The 22,462-nt window shown below is 45.7% G+C and overlaps 2 protein-coding genes across 6 annotated transcripts in view; one reads left to right on the forward strand and one right to left on the reverse strand.

Moving 5' to 3' along the window:
• Positions 1-3,717, reverse strand: part of LOC120403776 (pseudouridine 5'-phosphatase) — a 162,007-nt gene extending 158,290 nt beyond the window's left edge. Inside the window, exon 1 of the mRNA XM_039535410.1 lies at positions 3,550-3,717. Within this exon, the coding sequence (XP_039391344.1) occupies positions 3,550-3,628 (79 nt within the window). The 5' untranslated portion in view covers positions 3,629-3,717. The remainder of the gene's footprint in view (positions 1-3,549) is intronic.
• STS (steroid sulfatase) overlaps positions 3,234-22,462 on the forward strand; it is a 169,397-nt gene continuing 150,168 nt past the window's right edge. The window contains exons 1-3 of one of the 5 annotated variants that reach the window (XM_039535365.1): positions 3,234-3,580; positions 19,441-19,593; positions 20,744-20,841. The gene's annotated coding sequence lies outside the window, so the exon portion shown is untranslated. Of the gene's footprint in view, positions 3,581-19,440; positions 19,594-20,685; positions 20,842-22,462 lie in introns of all 5 variants that reach the window. The other 4 variants (XM_039535336.1, XM_039535328.1, XM_039535357.1 and 1 more) reach the window with 4 other exon arrangements.

Consider the following 22,462-nt stretch of genomic DNA (forward strand, 5'->3'; position numbering starts at 1 on the left):
ACAGCTCCTGTTTACCATGTATACTCACAGAGATCATATTAAGATTGTGACAGAACCCAAGACAGTTAATGGTTGAAACAAGCCATAAGCCCTCTGATACCTAATTTATAATGGTGTGCATCAATAAAGTCATTAAGGTGGTGTTCCATTGTTCCTTGTACTGGAAAACACTAAAGTATATTTTAATCTGAACAAATATTCTCGTTTTCCCATTATCATATTACTCTTCTTTTAATGCATTTTTGTGTGTATTCGTTTCCTTCATTTTTAAGAAGGAATAGTGTTAGTATTTTAGTATAAGAATTACTGAAAAATACAATTTTAATCTGAAAATTACTTCACAATTTGAAGGAAGGGAAAAAAAGTAGGTCTTAATCCAGCTGGCCCAAGCACCTCACTAAATCAGAGCATCTGCACACAAGATGCTGTAGTTGAAGTCTCACTTTTATTTTAACAAATCCAGAAAGTGACACAAAAACTGGGATATTTATCTATAACAGCCTGGAGAGATTAATTTAATACCAGTGAAGAGCAGGTTTAATACCTGGAGTGTCCCAAACACAGCAATCTCAGGTCCAAGAATTTGGGATCCCATATAATTAATTTCCCAGTATGATGTACAGGAAATTCTAGGAAAATCTTAAAGCTGCTTCACTGTATGAACCCCCTGGGTCTGGGGGATTAAGCAAGACTCAGAAGACTAATTAATTTCATTTTGTGGTACCTAATAAAGACAGAATCTCAAGTATTATAAGAGTATTTTTAACTAGATACAGTATGGTCTTTCACAAAAATGCCTTTGGACACTGCCTGTAACTTAAAGCACCAATCTTGAACACACTTATACAAGAGAAGTACAGTTAAAGATCAATGAGACTGCTCATGAGTATAAAGTTATTCATATATATAAGTATTTGCAAGCTCAGGACCTACATACTCTACTCCCGGAGGAATTCTGCACTACTGCGCATGCACAGAATTTATGTCCCGTGCAGAAAAATGACTTTCTGATGGGGAAGCAAAGGGAAGCCAAAAGAGCAGTAGGGCGCCCCTCCCCAGCAGTATGTTTCGGGGGCTGAGGGCAGCCAGCAGAGAGGCAAATCACTGTCGGAAAGCAGGTCTGGGGAAGACCCAGCTGGTGGCTCCTACCCTGTGCCCAGCTCAGCTGCTAGTCCCGGCAGGGCTGGGGAGGACAGGACTTCCTCTTCCCTTGCACGGCTTCCAGGGCCAGGTCAGCTCCACCCCCAGATTTCTCCCCCGGCTGCAAGAAGCTCTGCAAACTCTCTCTCTCTCTTCCCCCTCCCCCTGCTTCCTGCACCCATCACTCCTCAGCTGCAGTGGGAGGGATTCCTGTACAGGATCCCCTGCTCCATCCGCTCAACCACCGTTCAGCAAGATCCCCTCATACCCAGACCCTCCTGCCAAGCCTCCCCCCACACACACACACACTCAGAAGTGCCCCCGATGAGCCCCACTCCCCCTGCACCACCTTGACGAGCCACCCACACCTGGATCTCCACCCAGCTGCATCTGGACTCCCCAATGAGCCCACACCCATACCCCCTTGCCAAGCTCTATCCTCCACACACCCAGACCCCGCCCCCCACTGAGCCCCCACCACCTTCACCTAGACCCCCCTGCAGAGTCCCATTACTGTTGCACCAGAAACCCCCAACAAGCCCCTCTGCATCCAGATCCCACACTGAGCTGCCCACACCCAGACTGACCCACCCAGAGCCCTCTCAACCCACACCAGGATCCCGCCTTGCTGAGCCTGCCTGCCCACACCTGGTGCAACTGGCACAGAGGGGCAGGGCCTGGGGTATTTCTGGGGCAGGCCCGGTCCTTGCGCTGTGTCTGGGCTGGGTGTAGCCTCACCTAGGGTGACCAGATAGCAAATGTGAAAAATTGGGACACAAAATCACAAAAATCAGGGGGTAATAGGAGCCTATATAAGGAAAAGACCCAACAATCAGGACTGTCCCTATAACATCGGGACCTCTGGTCACCCTAGCCTCACCGCTGAGTCTGTGTCCCAGGGGAGCTGCACAGTGATCTCCCACCTCTGTGCAGCCAGTGGCCTGTGCACCCCAATGCCATACTCCATGTTTATTTGACAAATAAAATTTGCAGAATTATAAAATATTGTGTGCTGAATTCCCTCAGGGGTAAAATTTTTACTCATGTTGGTAAATTAGACTCTTTGACTTAGAGGAGCATCTGGGCTGCTAGAAGTTTGTAAAACTTTTATTTAAATTAAAAATACTAAAAAACTAAAAAGAAAAAATTCCTAAAGACCAATATAAATATTTCCATTTAAAAAAAAAATCAATGAAAACAGTGGGGTTTAGACAAATTAATATCCCCCTGCAGTGCAGCACTTAGAAGCTGAAAGTGAAATTGAGTATAAACATGTGATACTGACTTCACTGACTGGCACTGTCCTGGATGAGAGAACTGCAAAAGGTGAACAAAGTGCCTAAATAGTAACACGTTAATGAGCCTTTAAATATTTTTTCTTTTCTTATACAATGTAAGGTACTATGAGTGACACAGGTAAATAAATTTGTTTGCACAATATTTTTAAACTGATGTCCCTTTAAATTAAATGGAGACAATGAATGTGGAAGGGTAAAAATGGATATTTTCCAGAAGGGAAACAGAAAAAATAATTTATACAGTGGGCTAAACCAAAAGGACCGCTCTCATCCAGGAAAGGCATACAAACCCAAACCACGCTTTCCCAGAAGTCTTCCAGGTGAAAAGTTTAGTTTCCTGCATTATGACACCTCAACTACTTATCAGAACCAAAATCCATACACAAGGATTACAGTAATCTACAGTAGTGGTGCAAAATAAGGCTTTCATCCTGCAGGCACTTATGTAGTGCTTAAATACACGAACAGTCCCACGAACTAGTGAAATCATCAAGGCCCAGTGTTACAGCACTACTGTAGAGCTGTAGTCGTTCAAGGTAGCACTGTGGAACAGTGTGTTTTATTTACTTATTACAGGAAGCAACCAACCCGGTTGAAATGAGACCCAAGCCTACACACCAACTTTTCTACTAATAATGTGTTTCTCCAAAACAGCTGCCCCAGTCCTGCCTATTGCACTAGGCGCTGTAAATTCTCCCACAGCTTCCCCCTCAAATCAGATGTTTGGCTTGGAGCCCGCTACCTTGTACACCAAGGAGGCCAGAGGACTCTCGCAGGCTGGGGACTGCAAACCCCTTTCAGCCCCACAGCAGGCTGGGCTTACAGGCCCTGGGGACATCCCTATCCAGTGAGGAGGAGGAGGGGGGCACAGGACAGTGAAGCAAGGGTCAGACTAGCAGCAGCCCAGGGAGGGACCCAGCCCGAGCTTGCCCCCTCAGAGAGGGCTGGCAGCCAAGGGCGCCGCGCACTCAGTCACCGGCGCGCGCTGGGCCAGCCCCGGGCAGGGACACGAGCGGCTGCGCCCGGCGCGGCCGCAGGAAGGGGCCGCACCGCCCTGCCCCGCACGGCCGCAGCCTGGCCTGGGAGCGGCCGGGGGCCGCGGGCTACGCACCCAGCAGGAGACCGTCCATGTCAAAGATCAGGTGGGTGGCGGGCCGCGGCGGAGCGGGGCGGCAGGAGGAAGCGGCCATGGCGGGGCAGCGCCGGGAGCACAAGCGGGGGAGCCGGGCGGCGCAAGCGCTGTCAGCCGCCGGCGAAGGGGAGGCGGGAGCCTGCTGCAGCGCCACGGCTTGGTAGTGGGGGAGGCGCCGGGCTGGTGCCGGGCGCTGGAGCAAGGGCTGCGGGGTGCTCACCCGAAGTGCGCTGCGCTGCAGCTTGGGGCCGCGGGCGGCACCGCTATCCCCCATGCGCCCCAAGGGAGCAGGGAGCGGGTGCTGCAGATTTCTGTCTGGCTCCCTCTAGGGCGGCTCTGGATTAGGGAGAGAAACTAAACCGCGTCCGGGGAGATCTGGGCCACAGCCGCAAGAGCAAACTCCATTTGGAGCCAGGGTCTCTGAGGCTGTAGGAGCCTCTGTAGTACCCAGGCACAACCCCCACAGTGTGTGGAGGCCTGGCCAATTTGATAACTAGGCATTACTCTTATCTCTACCCAGAGGAGGAAGCAGACTAAGGGCATGTCTACACTACGAAATTAGGTCGATTTTATAGAAGTCGATGTTTAGCAACCAATTTTATACAGTCCCTACTAAGTGCATTAGGTCGGCGGAGTGTGTCCTGAATACCGTGGCTAGCATCGACTCAGAGTGGTGCACTGTGGGCAGCTATCCCATAGTCCCCGCTGCCCATTGGAATTCTGGGTTAAGCTCCCAATGCCTGACGGGGCAAAAATCATTGTTGCGGGTGGTTTTAGGTGCATGTCGTCAGTCTCCCCATCCTCCCTCCTTGAAAGCAACATCAAACAATCATTTTGTGCCTTTCTTTTCCTGGGTTAACTGTTCAGACACCATAGTATGGCAAGCATGGAGCCCACTCAGTGGCATACTGCTTTTGTGAGCATTGTAAACACCTCGCGCATTATCCTGCAGTATGTGCAGAGCCTAACTAGGAGCCGCCAGCATGAGAAAGATTGTGAGGAGCACATGGACACATACGTTCCTAACAGCTCGGGATGTGGCAATTAGGATATCATGGCGGCAGTGGGGCAGGTTGATACAGTGGAACGCCGATTCTGGGCCCAGCAAACGAGCACAGACTGGTGGGACCGCCTAGTATTGTATGTCTGGGATGATTCATAGAATCATAGAATATCAGACTTGGAAGGGACCTCAGGAGATCATCTAGTCCAACCCCCTACTCAAAGCAGGACCAATCCCCAACTAAATCATCCCAGCCAGGGCTTTGTCAAGCCTGACCTTAAAAACCTCTAAGGATGGAGATTCCACCACCTCCCTAGGTAACCCATTCCAGTGGGGTGGGGCCACAAATGAAGGGCCCGGGGTGCGGGAGGGGGCTCAGGGCTGGGACAGGGAGTTGGGGTGTGGGAGGGGGCAAGGTGTTCGGCTGTGGGGTGCATGCTCTGGAATGGGGCTGGGGATGAGGGATTTGGGGTGAAGGAGAGGGCTCCAGGCTGAGGCCAAGGTGTTCGGAGTTTGGGAGGGGGCTCAGGGCCAAGGCAGGGGGTTGGGGTGCAATAGAGGATGTGGGCTCTAGCTGCTGGTGTAGGCTCTGGGATGGAGTTGGGAATGAGGAGTTTCGGGTGCAGGAGGGGGTATGAGCTCTGGGAGGGAATTTGGGTGCGTGAGTGAGCTCAGGGATGGGATAGGGGGTTGGGGTGCAGGAGGGAGTGTGGGGCTCCAGGAGGGAGTTTGGGTGTGAGAGGGGGCTCAGGGATGGGGCAGGAGGTTAGGGTGCGGGGGGGATTCAGGGTATGGTCTCTAGCTGGGTGGCACTTATCTCAGGCGGCTCCCGGAAGTGGCCAGCATGTATGGACGGCTCCTAGGCAGAGGGGCCAGGGAGCTCTGCCTATGCCTGCAGGCGCCGCCCCCACAGTTCTCATTGGCCATGGTGGGAGCGGCGAAGCCAGCGCTCAGGGCAAGGGCGGAACGTGGAGCCCCCTGGCCCTGATGCCCAGGAGCTGGACATGCCGGCCGCTTCTGGGAGCCGCGCAGAGCCAGGGCAGGCAGGGAGCCTGCCTTAGCCCCGCTGTGCTGCCGACCAGACTTTTAGCAGCCTGGTCAGCGGTGCTGACCAGAGCCGCCAGGGTCCCTTTTTGAGCTGGCGTTCCAGTCAAAAACCGGACGCCTGGCAACCCTAACTGCAGAGTTAAATCGACGCAAGGCAGCTTACATCAATCTAACTATGGAAGTGTCTACACTTAAATTTCACTTCAGCTGACATAACTGACCCGCTATGTCCACTTGATAACTTCACCTCCATGAGAGATGTAGAGTCAAAATCAATGTAGTTTGGTCAGCACAGCGTTACTGTAGACACTGCAGTGCTTATTTTGACAGTTACTAGCTTTCAAGAGCCATCCCACAATGCCCCACACTGACAGTTCAATCAGTACAAGTGCTGCTGGTGAGGATGTGCACCGCCAACACAGGGAGCTAAGTATAGACATGCACAAGCTATGTAATTACAACGGCAGCCAGGACTATCCCTAGGGGGATCTGGGGTCCAGGACCACCCTCCAACTGGGAGGTGGGGAGGGGCATCCCAATTTGCCGTACCCTAGGGATGACTCTGGAGGCAGCTGTATGCTAACATAAGTTAGGTCAACTTAATTTTGTAGTGTAAACATGGCCCTTATCTCAAATACCAAGTATGTCACTTCTCCTAATAATTATATCACCTGGGAATTGGCATTATGATATTTAAAAAGCAAACAGACACACACAGTGCATGGCCAAAAGAAAAAAATGTGACTCTGTTATGTGGCAAATTCCTTTAAAATTGACGCAGTGCTTAGAATACCAGCATATCAATTGCTTCAAAAGCTGCTGTAAGAGTGCTGTAGGCAGTTTATCAGAGGTTTCTAGCAAGGATTTGTTTATCAAGCATGTCTAAAAAATACTAGTGTAGTCATTGATTAGAAGGGTAGTTGTACATATAATTTAATACATTTTCGCTAATATAATATTCTAATTAACGTAGTTTTGTCACCTACATTAGTTGATAATGTGACATCAGTACTCACTGACTGCAAGAAATTGCATCAGGATGAGCTGTGTAATGTGAGACAGTGATTTTCATATGCAAAAAAGAATGTTTTCTGTACAAATTCCTTCTAACATTTTGAAAATGTAACCAAACTATCTTTACCAAAAAATTGGTCTGTTTCATGCAGAGCTTTTGAATATGTTAAAAATTGGTGAATCCCAGACAGACCCCATTCTATAAATCAAACAATCATTGCATTCTAAGGGAGACTAGCCTTACAGCTGGATGCTCTGCATTACAAAATCGTATTGTGTTTAAACATGATTGTGATCAAGTTAGCTGCCTGAAAGATGACCGTAATTTGTCCTACTCTACGTTGGCTGGGTCAATTGTGATCAGCATTATGTCAGCTAATTCTTCACAGTTACATTACAATACAAGAATATCCTCCAATATAAATAGGCAAGCCCCCTTAGATTTATTCAGTATAATTACATCCACTTAATGGACAAATGAAGGGTGGGGGAGTCCAAGCAGACACAATAAGGTCATAGTATAGTATCATCACAAACAACTAAAATAGCTAATTCCAGTTTTATTGGATGCCATTACATAATTTGACTCATAAATATCACAACAATAGTGTTTTCTTGAAACTGGGGAAGAAACAAAAAAGGAGAGTGTGAAGGGAAATGGTATAACGGTCTTTCTTATTTTAATGACTTTATTTTTAATTTTAAACTTTTCCATGTGATGTGATGAGGCATGACCCATTTAAATCATTTGTTCAGTTGTGATTTGTCAGAACATTCAGTGGGGCATTGGTCTTGCACCTGGTAATGCACCTGGCATTGGTCACTGTCAGTAGACAGGGTACTAGGCTGGATGGACTTTTGGTCTGACCCAGTATGGCCATTCTTATGTTGAGATCAGTGATACCCAGAAGGCTAATAAGGAGCCATGGTCTGCGTGGTGAGAAGGATAGAAATGGGATATAGGGACACAATAATGCTGATAGGCCCTGAACCTGCACAGATTAAGCAAATGCTTAACTTTACATACTGTGAATAGTCTCAGTGACTCTCGGTGCATATAGCTAAGCATGTGCATAAGTCTTTACACCAGTGGTTTTCAATCAGGAGTGCATGTACCCTGGAGGTACATGGAGGTCTTCCAGGGGGTACATCAACTCATTTAGATATTTGCCTAGTTTTACAACAGGCTACAAAAAAAGCACTAGTGAAGTCAGTACAAACTAAAACAGGATTTCTCAAACAGGGGTCGCCGCTTGTGTAGGGAAAGCCCCCTGGCAGGCCAGGCTGGGGTGTTTACCTGCCCAATCCGATCGCGGCTCCCATTGGCCCGGAGCAGCGATCCGCGGCCAGTGGGAGCCGTGATTGGCCAGACCTCCAGGTAAACACACTGGTCCGGCCCACCAGGCGCTTTCCCTACATAAGCGGTGACTCCTGTTAGAGAAACCCTAAACTAAAATGTCATACAGACAATGACTTGTTTATACTGCTCTATATACTATACACTGAAATGTAAGTACAATATTTATATTCCAATTGATTTATTCTGTAATTATATGGTAGAAATGAGAAAGTAAGCCCTTTTTCAGTAATAGTGTGCTGTGACACTTTTGTATTTTTATGCCTGATTTTGTAAGCAAGTAGTTTTTAAGTGAGGTGAAACTTGGGGGTACACAAGACAAATCAGACTACTGATAGGGATACAGTAGTCTGGAAAGGTTGAGAGCCACTGCTTTTTTACATTATCAGGGCCTTACTTGGTATGGTCACGTGTGAAGAGTCAGTTAATTTATGTTTATTAAAAAAACAACAAAATATAACACCCTGTGGCCGATACTGGAAAAGGATGTTTTTAAAAATACCCAGTCCCGAAAAAGAACAACTTTCTTAGGTTTTGTACAGACAGAGAGAATTTCACCTATAGGCAACATCTGTTGGAAATGTTCAGGTGCATGTGAGTGCAACTGAATGCCCAGTTAGGGACGTGATAGCCAGTTTTAGGTATGCAGTTCAAGTACAATTTTTTTGTGTTATAATGTTACCTCAGTATCATTCCCTAGCTCAGGGCCTGGGCCCTGATTCAGGAAAGAATTTAAGCATTTACACAACTTTAAGTTAATGAAACTTAAGAACATGCTTAAGAACTTTTCTGCGTTGCATTGGACTTGGTGTGTTTTCAGAATTGTGTATCTGGCCCTGAAGTCATTTGGATCATACCCTTAAAAACAAAGGAAAGATTTACATATTTTTCTTAAGTTATTGTATTCTGAAATGCATGGATGAGAATGTGTAACATTTTTTGAAATCCTGTTTTAAGACCTGAGACTGTTCAGAAACATGGTCCCAGTAATAGCAGTCTTTACAGGAGTGATAGAAACATGCTTTACCGTATGTACCACTCTGAAATTATTTTTGTTTTTCTTGTTGTCCTGCAGACAGCTGTGGCAAAGAGGATAAACTGATCTAAATCTATTTTGCTTTGAATTTTAAAAGGAGTCTAAAGACAAAAATAACCCAGTAACTTAGAAGCCTTCACAATGACTTAAATAAAAGCTTGTAAACCCATTATTAATAATACATTACCAGGAGTGATTTATAATTAAATGAAATGAACAAACTGAGATTCAAGACAGTTGCAATACTTGAGTCTGCTAAGCCCTAATAAAAGAAACACATTCCAATTGTAAGGGACTGGGGCATAGGCAGTGTTGCATAGCGGTCACAGTTAGGCTGATGTCCACAAGACAATGACAGCCACAAGGCAGCAGTCAGAGAGCAGGGAATAGAGTAATCACTAGAGCCGGGATCAATAAGCAAGAGTCAAGCTCAGAGTCAGGCTGGGGTCAGAGACCAGAGATCAGAGTTAGTTGCTAGGCTGGAATCAGAAGGCAAGAGTCAGGGTCGGAGTCAGGCTGGGGTCAGAAACTGGAGAGACTGAAAGCAAAGTGAGATCTGGGATCTGGCATCACAACAGGCCAGAAGCCTGTGTGGTGTCCAGATAATTCCCTGGGGCACCCTCCAGGGTTAAATAGTGAGCATGAGCCAATCAGAGGGCTGCATTCTGGATCATTTGGGAAGTACTTCCTTTAGTTCTTAATCTCCACAGTGTTTCTTGGATACAGCTCTGCATGGCCCAAAGTGGGAATGTTAGCTATTCCCAGTTCTGCAGGCCTGGGTTCTAGTCCAATAGATCTTTATATGAATAGTGAGTGTTACAGCAAAAATCTTTCACCTTAAGAACATGAATCAAGTTAATTTCATTGTTTCTGCTTGTGTTCTTACAATTAAAAGAGAATATGAGCCCCTCACGGCTGACTGGCAGAGGGCCTTTCATACTGTAGCTCATATCAGGCCAGATACACTCTTTGCGCTAACCCGCTGTTTAAGTACCTTGATGAATCAGTTGTAACATGTATCAAAGGCGCAGTAAATTCAGTTAGTTTTCCAAATAACATGCAATATTCCAAGCAGAGGAACATACAATAAAAGTTTAATTTACTTTCACAAATAGCAACAGTATTTGTAAAACAGGAAACTCACCCCCCAAAAACACATAACCCCAAAAGCTACCTTCACTTTAATACTAAGTAACTAGAAGGCAAAGTCTTAACCTCGGTGATCCCACACAATCAAATATGTGGGCCTGACTTTGATAGCCTGGTAGTTCCTGCGGTTACTTGATCCTCAGACATTCCCTCTAGGTTTTTCTAAAGTGAACAATGTCTCACTGTGATGCTGCAGAATTTAAGGACTCCTAGATTTCCACTTCATCATCCATAGCAGCTCACAACCATGCTAAAGGCATAGTCCTAATTTCCACCAGGCATGAGTAATGCAGTCATACTAGTCTCATGCCAACAGAACACAGGGCCACCCAGGGGGGTGGGGGGGGCAAGTGGGGCAATTTGCCCCAGGCCCTGGGCTCCGCATGGGCCCCCACAAGAATGGCTGAGGCTCCCTCCCTGGCCCCGGCCTCACCCTGCCTCCGCCCCTCTCCCGGAGCCTCAGCGCATCCAGGAGTGTCCCTGGACAGCTGCAGCGTGGCTCCGGCGGGGCCTGAGCTCCTCCCTGCTCAGAGCCGCGTGGTAACGGGGCAGGGCTGCGAGCTCAGGCCCCCTTGGAGCTCGCGGCCCGCCCCTTTACCATGCGGCTCTGAGCGGGGAGGATCTCAGGCCCCGTCAGAGCCACGCTGCATCGCTGTTCAGGGACGCTCCTGGATGCGGCGCGCTGAGGCTCCGGGTGAGGGGGGAGCCAGGGGTAAGGGGTCGGGGGGGATGGATAAGGGGCAGGGAGTCCCAGGGACAGTCAGGGGACGGGGAAGAGGCAGAGGTTGTGGGGGGTGGTCAGAGGACAGGGAATGGGGGGATTGGATCATGGGCATTCTGGGGGTCTGTCAAGACTCAGCAGGCGGGGTGGATAGGGGTCAGGGCAGTCAAGGGACAGGGAGCAGGGGTGGGGCCCCAGGGTGGTGGTTGGGGGGGTCTCTGGGAGACGGTGAGGGGACAAGGAGCAGGATGGTCGGGGATTCTGAGGGGGGCAGGCAGTCGGGGGGCAGGAAGTGGATGGGGGTTGGATAGAGGGCAGGGCCAGGCTGTTTAGGAGACACAGCCTTCCCTGCTCTAAAGTTTATTCAGCAGTTCGAGGCTTGCAGAAGAGCCAAGCTGTTAGCTTTACCATTAGGGCTACCATCCTTTTCACTTCTCAAATGCCATATTATAGTCTATATTTAATTTCAGTGCCATAGGGAGATTCATGTCAGGGGAAGGTAGCTTCATTTAAAATTAGCCACTGGGGGAGGGATCACATGAGAAGAGCAATATCCTACACCACCTACCTCCTTCCCAACCCTACCAAGGGAGACCCCCCTCCCCTGCATTCCCTGAGGCTTCAGAGGGGTTAATTCAGTGGTTCTCAAACTTTTATACTGGTGACCCCTTTCACATAGCAAACCTCTGATTCCAACCCTCCCCCCTTATAAATTAAAAACACTTTTTAATATATTTAACACTATTCTAAATGCTGGAGGCAAAGTGGGGTTTGAAGCAGAGGCTGACAGCTCACGACCCCCAGTAATAACCTCGGGACACCCTGAGGGGTCCCTACCCCCAGTCAGGGGCGGCTCTAGGATTTGCGCTGCCCCAAGCAGGGCGGCACGCTGCGGGGGGCGCTCTGGCGGTCGCCGGTCCCGCGGCTCCGATGGACCTCCTGCAGACGTGCCTGCGGAGGGTCCGCTGGTCCCGCGGCTCTGGTGGACCTCCCGCAGGCATGGCTGCGGATGCTCCACCGAAGCCGCGGGACCAGCGGACCCTCCGCAGGCATGCCTGCGGGAGGTCTGCCGGAGCCGCCTGCCGCCCTTCCGCGGGACGCCACTCCAAGTGCGCGCTTGGCGCGCTGGGGTCTAGAGCCGGCCCTGCCCCCAGTTTGAGAACCCCTGGGTTAATTTAATTTTAGCACCCTGTGTCCATTCACATGCATGTTCTATTTTGAGCATTTCAGTTTTCACAACATAGGCTCATCCCAGATTCTGGAACAAGCTCAAATGCTCAGTTCGTGGAGTATGTACATAAGCTATACTAAAGACAAACCCACAGTAACCGTCTCCAGTTTGTGAGGGACCCCATGCAGCCAGTCTCTAGGAAACAGATAAATGCATGGAGGTTGAGTCCATTAATGGCTATTAGCCAGGATGAGTAAGGAATGGTGTCCCTAGCCTCTGTTTGTCAGAGAGTGGAGATGGATGGCAGGGGAGAGATCACTTGATCATTACCTATTAGGTTCACTCCCTGTGTGGCACTTGGCATTGGCCATTGTCGTAGACAGGATACTGGGCTGGATGGACCTTTGGTTTGACCCAGTATGGCTGTTCTTATGTTGTAATCTAAATGAACCCAAAGTTATGGAGACAGATGTGAGTCAAGAAAGCCAGCAGTATCAGAAACCTGGAAAAATCTCTGACTGGATGGGCTCAGGCATTTGGTCACAAGCTGAGGTGGTTCAAAAGTTTTGGATTTTTTTTAAGCAGAATTTTTTTATTGTTTCTTTAAACAATCAAACACAGCAAGCAGCAAATATTTGGCCACACACTTCTGAAACCCCAAACCATATTCAGGTTTTGGCAGACTAATTTCAGTTTTTCAATTAAAAAAACCACAACAAATCTTGAAGGAAAGCAGACATTGTCTGTGATTTTTGTCTGCTTTTTAAAAGCTCCGAGTTTTCAATCCAAAAAAAGTTTTGACAGAAAATATTTGTCCAGCCCTTTTAATAAGCTTTAGTGCCTTTTAGCAGTAGCTGATGCTGAGAACCAGTGATACCTTGTAAAGAAGTTTGCTCAAAACTGGGTTTGTGCTGAGATGCGGAAGGTTTATTTTTCCCAGGGCCGCCCATGGGGGAGGGGGGATCAAATGGGGCAATGGCCCCCACGAGAATATAGTATTGTGTAGTATTGCAATTTCTTTTATGGAAGGGGCCCCTAAAATTGCTTTGTCCCAGGCCCCCTGAATCCTCTGGGCAGCCCTGATAGAACATTCATATCACATCACACCATTGTTTATTCTGTGCCAAATCCTAAAGCACCCGAATGCTTCCTGATCTGTTCAGGCTTGACTGATCTTCAGGTTGTCATGATGGTACAGTAAGGGATGCAGAGTACAAGGGGTCTTGACTAGTCAGGAAGGCCCAGATCTACCAAGGTATTTAGGCTCCTAGCTTCCAGTTAAATCAATATTTTTGTGTATATGGGACAAAGTGCTCTGGACATTTCACTGACTCTGCGGATCCTGACACTCACTTCTCCTGTGCAGGATCCATAGAGGCCACTACTATCCTGGGGCAGCAGAAGCCCCAACAGAGTCACTTGTGTTGAGTGAAGAAAGAAAAGTATTTAGGAATCAAGGTTCTTACTGTGAACCCTCCAAAAACTTGATAGAAAGGATATTAGGAATTTTAAGAATCAGGAAACATCAGGGGCCCTCTCTCCTTCTCCCTGAGAATGGGGTGTTTGGGGGCCAATCAGATTGCTAGTTGAATGCTCTGTGTATATTGTTACATATATATGGTACAAGAAAGAAAGAAAGAAAGAAAGATGCAACGTGACCAAGTTAAAATATAATACTTATAATAAATACATTGTTAATCAACCAGCAAATGAGTACATTATATATCATGGATTATAGCATACAATTTATGTTCAATCAGAACTCCCTGTTGAAATCAGTGAGGAGTTGTGATTAAAAATCAGTGGTATTATGGTCTTGTGGACTGTATTTTATTTCAGACAGAATTTGGAATTCTAATTAACTTATTTTATCACTTGATTGAAATATTTTCCTGCCCTGTCAATTTCTTTTGTCTGAAGTAGTGCACTATAGCTTTTTTCCTGAACTGCTGTGTTGTGTCCTATGCCTAGATCAGAAGTCATTCCAAAATGGTCAGTTAAGAGATATATAGCACAGAAGACCTCCTCAGCAACAAGTGCACCAACAATAAATCCCTCCAGAGCTTTAAACCTAAACAAAAATTCATACGTGTTTATTTTTTTCCTGCAAAGTAGAAGAGATATGCACAATAGATGAGTGTTCCTATTTTCTCTTTAACTGGCAAGTAATTGAACCAAGAACAATGAAGAGATTTTTGTGATCCTTTCTCACTGACTCGTCCTCCCTTGCAGTTTTTTTTTCTCTCTCCACAGTAATAAATAAATAAAATAAAACCCTTCTATGGCTGCTATAGGGCCTGAATCTGCACCACTTAAGTCAAAGGGAGCTTTGTCGTTGATTTCAGTAGGTGCAAGATCAGGTCTGTAATGATTAGACAACACTAATCACTCAATTAAAACTAGCTAAATATGCAGAAATATAGAGGTCCTTAAATTTACCTACTTTCCCTATAAGAAAATGGAATGTTCCCAAAGGAGCATGTTTGTCTGGAAGATTGACAGTCCCCATTCAGGTACCTGAATAAGTAAGTAACTAGACCTGGGACCTTTATCTCATCCATCTAAACATAATTCTAAAATTTGGGGAAACTTTGCAGACTGCAACACTTTTTCGCATCAATGAGTGATATCAATGGGACTACTCATGGAGTAAGGTGCTGTTCAACGTAAAGAAGAGTATCAGAATCTGGCCCTCTAATATCAAGGTGATAAGCTTTCTGCTTCAATGTATGATTCAAATCTCACTTGCAGTATTCAAAATTTCCTGACACAAGCTACAGTGTGTGTTCTGATGCCACTCATCTAATTAAAAAATTAAACCTATATCTTTATGGGCAACCACTGCCCTTTTATTTCATAATTGAAATTGTAAATTTAAATATTGCTCCTAATTAAAAGAGGTCTAGGGATAAATATCTAACTCATGAAGAGCAAGTACTTAATACAAATTGAAAGGGATTTGTGCGGGCTCCAAGTATGAGAACTGAATTCATCATAAATCCGATGATGCAGCTATCTACAAAATAGGTTACAGAATGATTTGTTGTGTAATTATTTCATAAATATTAGACATGTCATTTAGACCATTTGGTACCACAATCTATAACAGATTAGCGTTGTGTTAACAACTACATTTGACAGCCTTACTCCATAATCTACTGTAATAGTTTTAACTGAATTTTTTAGCCTAACAACTGTGCCGTCATCTGAAACAGAAAAACTAGGTTAATGCAATTTCCTAAAAGCTAATAACAAGATTTCCAATATTAATAGTAATATATATTCTAATTATGTAAATGGTGTCATCCTGAAATCAGCCACCTCATGCTGGGATCCTGTCTGATCTTGCAAACTGCACAGGATCAAATTGAGTTCTTGGATGGGAGAACTCTTAGGAAAACCTAGGTGCAGGAAACATTGGATTTGATTCAGTAGGTGGCACTCTTGTCTCTGAATCTGTACCAGACCAAACTTCTTGCATCATGTTGGAGGATCTCTGCAGGTAGAGCTGGGATTGATGTACAGTTATTAAAGATCTCATGTTGCTTTATTGTGTACGAGTACATGTGTCAATTCTGGTAACCTGGCCAAATTTAAACTAGGCCAGATATAGATTCAGGTCAGCAGTGGCTCCAGGCATCAGCGCTCCAAGCGCGTGCCTAGGGCGGAAAGCCGTGGGGGGCAACCTGCCGATCCCTGCGAGGGCAGCAGTCAGGCTGCCTTCGGCAGCATGCCTGGGAGGTCCGCCGGTCCCGTGGATTTGGCGGCAATTCAGTGGCAGGTACGCCGAAGCCGCGGGACCAGTGGACCTCCCGCAGGCAAGCCGCCGAAGGCAGCCTGCCTGCTATGCTTGGGGTGGCAAAAAAGCTAGGGCCGCCCCTGATTCAGATGCGTAACTTAAAACATCATTTTGGCATTTAGATAACAAGGTATTAGGCTTTGGGTTTTGCGGGATACACAGGTTGCTGAAGGGTTGAGAAATTCCTTTTTTCACCTTATCTAGTTAAGAAGCCTTGTACACTCGTCTCACACGGACATAGTCAACATTATCCAATTTCATCATTTCCATGTTCTACTCATAACTGACTCTATCTAGGATTTGACACAACCACTACAAAAATACCAAATCTGGTAACACATATTTCTAAATTCCTCATTAGCAATATATGTGAGTATCACCACAGAAAATCACAGATTCCACTGGCTCCCAGTGTGGTTCAAATAGTAATTCTAAGTCTTAGTCCTATTATACAAGGTATTCCTGGAGTTACCGAATACTCCAGAAATTATCCTTCCACAATACCCATTGGTGAATATGTTCCACAGAGTGATCCAGTCAAATAGACCCAGGTTCTGACTATTTGGCAGTGAGAACAAAATTATTCTTGGTTTTGGAATCCCTATTGCAGATTTTTTTTTCCTAGAGATATCAGACTAAGGCCATGACAAGAAGTGAACTGATCAAGGTGCAAAACACACCTTTTCATTGACGTTTTTCTACAGTATAGATTCATCTTTTTGTTTCTTCATTCATTTGTTTTAAATCATAGCCACACAAAGTCCAGAGGAACCGAATAATGTTGTTGTTTTGGGATTCTGTAAGTATATACAGTATGTCCTAAAACTACCCCTTAGATTTCAGCATGATCGAAGGTTTTAAAAGTGCAGAAATATGGAAAGTTAAACTAAAAGAAGTCTCTCTCCATATTTAACTCTTTTAATGGTATCTGTCCTTTGAACCCATATTCCAGACCAGAGAAGCATTTGTAGATGTATTTGGAGATATTGTAAACTCTTTGACTACACAAATTGGATTAGAGTGCAGGATCATGCAACCATTTCCTATTAAATATGAATTTGTCAACCATGGTTGCGCCAAAGGTTTATGTACTGCCCGATCCAACAAAGCATTTAAGCATCGAGTTAACTTTAAGCATGCGAGTAGTCTTGTTTAAGTCAACAGGACTGCTCAACTACTTAAAGGACATGCTCAGGTTCTTGGTTGGACTGGGACCCAAAGTTCAACTTTCCTGCTCCTTTCTGACAGCAGCCCACATCTTCACTGAACATTTAAAGAGTGGGCCACCTTCTAGCTTACCCATTTGATCCAATGCTCCATACCTTTGTGCCCTCTTTCTCTTTCTGAACAGAATTTAGAAGAAAACCTAGTTTTCCTACTCTCTGAGAATGATCCATAGGTATTGTCCCCATACCAACCTCAACACAGATATTTCTTTAAAGAACAACACTATTACAAATCTGAGAGAAAATCAAAGCAAATAAAAGTGAAGTGCTATACAAACTTATATACACCTCTACCTCGATATAATGCTGTCCTTGGGAGCCAAAGTATCTTACCGCATTATAGGTGAAACCGCATTATATCGAACTTGCTTTGATCCGCTGGAGTGCGCAGCCCCGCCCTGCCGGAGCACTGCTTTAGCACATTATATCCGAATTCGTGTTATATCGGGTCGTGTTATATTGGGGTAGAGGTGTATTTTTTTCTTCTAATGTCTGGTCAGAAACACCACTGGTAGTAAGTCAGGTTATAATATGTGTGTGTCCTTCAGGCTTACAGTTTCTCTTACTAGGCTCATCTCCAATAGGAAAATTACCTGTTGCTTACAGCAGATGCTGTAAATAGTTTAAGTGCTAGTGTCGACAGACAAAACTGTTTTCAGCACCAAGAGAAAACATGGCTGAGACCACGTTTCACCATAAGTCAAATGGAACCTCTCACTCTTATTAGCATCCCAGTCCCAGTTCCCTGCCCTGCTGTGTCAGTGAAGTCATTCAGTTATAATATAAAGTCGCTTTGGTCCTTAGGTGTAAAGATCCCTTAAAATCCATTGATTTCTAATCAAATACAAGTTATACAATAAGCATTAAGATCAATACCATTTCCATTTTATGTTCTAATTCTTCCAATACTCAATTAGTAGACAGTTTATTTTTTCCTCTTCTGTCACTTAGTATGTAGCACTTCAACAGAACCCTCTAAATCTTTTGCATATCATTTTGGTCAAAATAAAGTCTGTTTACATAGCTTTGTTGTTGTGATTCCAGATTGAACCATTATGAATTTTCAGACTAGGGTTGCCAACCCTCCCAGTTTTATTTCCTGGAGGCTTTATCTCCTGGAGGCTACTGCAGCCAAACCAGGAGATTTTAGGCACTAAAAGTCCGGTGGCGCAGCGGAACTAAGGCAGGCTCGCTGCCTGCCCTGGCCCCGCGCTGCTCCCGGAAACAGACAGCATGTCCCTATGGCCCTTGGGGGGGGCGGGGGCAGGGACTCTCCACGTGCTGCACCCACCCCCAGCGCCGACTACGCAGCTCCCATTGGCCAGGAACTGTGACCAATGGGAGCTGCGGAGGGCGATGCTCATGGGCACAGCGTGTAGAGACGGCCCCCTGGCCTCACTGCCTAAGAGCTGTTGCCAGAGGGATGTGCTGGTCACTTTCGGGAGCCTTCCAAGGTAAGCAACATCCCCTTCACCCCCTCCCGCATCCCAACCCCCTGCCCCAGCCCAGAGCCCACACCCCGCACCCACGCTCCCTCCCTGAGCCCACAGCCCCTCCTGCACCCCAGCCTTCTGCCCCAGGCTCAGCCCGGAGCCTCCTACATTCCGAATCCCTCAGCCCCATCCCAGAGCCCAAACCCCCTTCCACACCTCAACTGCCTACCCCAGCCCAGTGAAAGTGAGTGAGGGTGGGGGAGAGCAAGTGACGGAGGGAGGGGGGCTTGAGTGAATGGGGGCAGGGCCTTGGGGAAAAGGCGGGGCAGAGGGTGAGGCAAGGTTGTTTGACTTTGTACGATTAGACAGTTGGCAACACTATTTCAGATTAAATTAGCAATCTTGTCATTTCAATTAGGTCGGGTCTATATTGCAGTTTTAGTCACACTATTGTATACCCAGACAATCTCAGATCCCTTTACTACTGTTTGTATCAGAGAACAGTATGTGCATTTCAGAAAGGTAGGAAAATATCAAATCACTTCTGTTCTCTCCTTATGAAAGCTTCTGTTATGGCTGTACAAAGCAACATCTCTCAATGGCTGCGAGAAGACATTACTTCTAAGAATTTTCACTTATGGTGAGAAGAGGTGGATGAAAAATTTTGAGATACATATAAATAAAAAATGTGGATGACATTTTTTACAAAATATTTAAATAAACGTGAAGACTTTGTTGATGTTTTTCAACAAGATGTAAGACAGTGGAAAGGGATATAGTTTTACAAATCTTAAGGGTTCGCTGCAGAGCTAGTGAATGAATGGCAGAAGAGGTATTTTCATGTGTTTTTAAACATTTAAAATAAACACAGTAAAACATGAAGGCTGGCAATTGAAATCTCAATTGTTTGGTAGGTGTCACACTACAAGTATGCTGTGACGGGTTGGACCTCCCCATCCAGGATGCCACTTGATGTGCTGGGGTCCCACTGAGCCTGTCCATTCCACCAGCCTGGGCTTCCTCACCCTGCTGTGGCAGGCCCCAAGCCTTCTCTAGCACACACACAGGTAAAGCCACACCCAGCTGCAAACACAGACTGAAATCAGCTCTCTGTGGGAGGATTCAGCTCGGGACTTCACCCAGCACTCATGTGCACACCTTCTTTGGGCCTGGGGTGCCACTGCTGCTCGAGGACTGCTGCTCCAGTGGTGCCTGGGGCTGCCCATGCAGCAGCTGGCCTTGGGACTGCCCCAGCTGCTCGGCCAGCCCTGGAGTCAGCTGTGCTGGCTGCTGCAAAAGTCATGGAGATCCCGGGAAGTCACAGAATCCTTAATTATCGGCCCTGGAGAAAGGGTGTGATTTTGTAGCCAGCGCAGGAATGGCACCAGCTTGCTGACATGTCTTTCAACTTGTCTCTCTCTCTTACTTAGGGCTTGGCTACACTTACAAATTTGCAGCGCTGCAGCAGAGTGTGAAAACACACCCTCTCCAGCGCTGCAAATTGCGGCGCTGCAAAGCGCCAGTGTGGTCAAAGCCCCAGCGCTGGGAGCGCGGCTCCCAGCGCTGTACGTTATTCCCCACAGGGAGGTGGAGTACGGACAGCGCTGGGAGAGCTCTCTCCCAGCGCTGGCGCTTTGACTACACTTAGCGCTTCAAAGCACTGCCGCGGCAGCGCTACCGCGGCAGCGCTTTGAAGTGCTAAGTGTAGCCACAGTCTTAGTTTCTTTATATACAATATGAGAAGAATAATATGTACCTCACAAGCATTTTGTGAAGCTAAATTAATACTTGCAAAGGGCTTTAATATCCCTTGATAGAAGTTACTATGTAAATGCTCAGTAGGAGTATTTTACCATACTCACGATAGGATGAACATTAAATTGCATCTTGGATTCTCTCCTTCCCTGTTTCCTACAGTGTGTTTCTAATTATTTAGAATTGAAAGTCCTACAGTAGTTGATCCAGTACAATTGGAAGGTTTAAACTACATTATTTCTTTTAAGCTTATCTTTGCATACACTGGGACTATGATAATTTGTTTGCCTTTGTTTCTTTATGTATAATATTATGTATGTGTATATGTATATATAGAGAGAGAGAGGGAGAGAGATTTCAAAGAAAGAGATTGTATAGTCTTTTTTACACTGTTTTATCTATAGGAGCTGTATGCCAAGAACAAATGGTTCCTTTTCCTTCCCCCCTCTGTCATTCCTACAGTTAATGGGAGTGGACTTTCCACCCATATAGTGGTGATAAGTGCATGCAGCCAGCTTGTTTGAAATCTGGAGGCAGAAAGTGAAACAGCCTGACGTGAGGTAAAGTATCTTTTTCAAATGTCTCTCTTATGTACTTATATTGTAAGCTCTTTGGAACAAGGGACTGCTATCTTTTTTTTCAGTTTTATGCAGCCATAAGCACATCTTGGCACTTAGTAAATTAATAATAATAATGTACCAAAATGTCTTATTTTCCTCAGTAAAGTGAAGCAGTTTATATTTTATAACAAAAAAAAAGGAAGGTGGTTGGTGAAAGACTTTGATAAACCAAATCTACAAAAGATAATCTGGCAACCATAATGACAAACTAATTGTAACATGAGAATGCACTGCGTGAGTACAGTACTGTAATGTGCTATGAAGTTTCCTGCCTAGAATCAGTTAAAAAGAACATAAAACATTGTCTGGTTTCTGAAAGCCTTAGGAACCAGTGAGAAAGTGGTGAGACCCCGAGTTACACTGTTTCCCTGCTGTGCTGCAGTGTGATTTTTTTCCCCTCAACACTTAAACCCTTGTGTGTTCAAAAAAGTAATATTAAAAGAATGTGTAATTTTGATTAGAAATTCTGTTTAAAGACTCAAAAGCTGCTTGGCTGCTAAAGAGTTGTAAAATAAGCTCTTTAACAAACCTGTGGTTTTAAAGTAGCTTTGCTGACTCTGAGTGAGTGGGCTATGTTGTGTAATGTAAGCTAATGCAAGCCCATTGTTTCAATGGAGGAAATACATGAGACTGAGAAATTTAATTATTTAAATTACATACATATATACATACAATTACATAAGTTATTAAAGTTAGACTCTTTCTTCAATAATCCCATATGCCCTCAGGTGTACTAAGGCTAATGAAAATTAAGGCCATGTATTGTGGAAAATATCCACTGATGGAAATAATGGAGACAGAGAACTGGAATGGGTGTGAATAGAGGAGCAGCAATGGAAAGTATGCCCTGCAGTAACCCTGTACTCACCCATTACACACTATTGCAATAATATTTGTACAAACTATGCCTTGTGAGATATCACATGAAAGCTAATAACACACTGGTTACTAATATGATTGTAAAATGCATGTGTTAATGATTATATGTGAAGTTATGAATTCCCTCTCTATGATGTTACTAAAACACACTTAAGGCCAGACAGCCTAGCCCAGGTAAAGGTGATAAACAGGTCTGTCCTAGATAAACAAATGTGGGTTTACCTCAATGTATGTATTAACAGTAAACAGGGGTTATCTGATCCTGAATTCGAAAGACAGAAAATTAACATGGCTCCTGTACCCCAGAGAGACACAGGAGCCTGAATCCCCAGGAGACATTCCTGATTTGTAAGACAAAGGGCATGGCTACACTTGCAGATGTAGAGTGCTTTGAGTTAAACCAGTTCTTGGAGACCGCAGCCGGAAAAACGCTGCCATGTGTTTACACTGTCCGCTGCAAGCGCAGTGGTGTGAACACATTAGCAGCTCTTGCAACACCACCGAGAGCAGTGCATTGTGGTAGCTATCCCAGTGTGCAAGTGGCTGCAGCATGCTTTTCAAATCGGGGAGGAGGGGAAGAGAAGTGGTGGGTGGAGTGTGACAGGGAGTATATTGTGTGTATGTGGGGGGAGAGACTGTGTTTTGGGTGGCAGAGAGTGTGTCAGCATGTTGTCCTGTAGGT

This window comes from Mauremys reevesii, linkage group 1, assembly GCF_016161935.1.
Source record: "Mauremys reevesii isolate NIE-2019 linkage group 1, ASM1616193v1, whole genome shotgun sequence".
NCBI lineage: Eukaryota > Metazoa > Chordata > Testudines > Geoemydidae > Mauremys > Mauremys reevesii.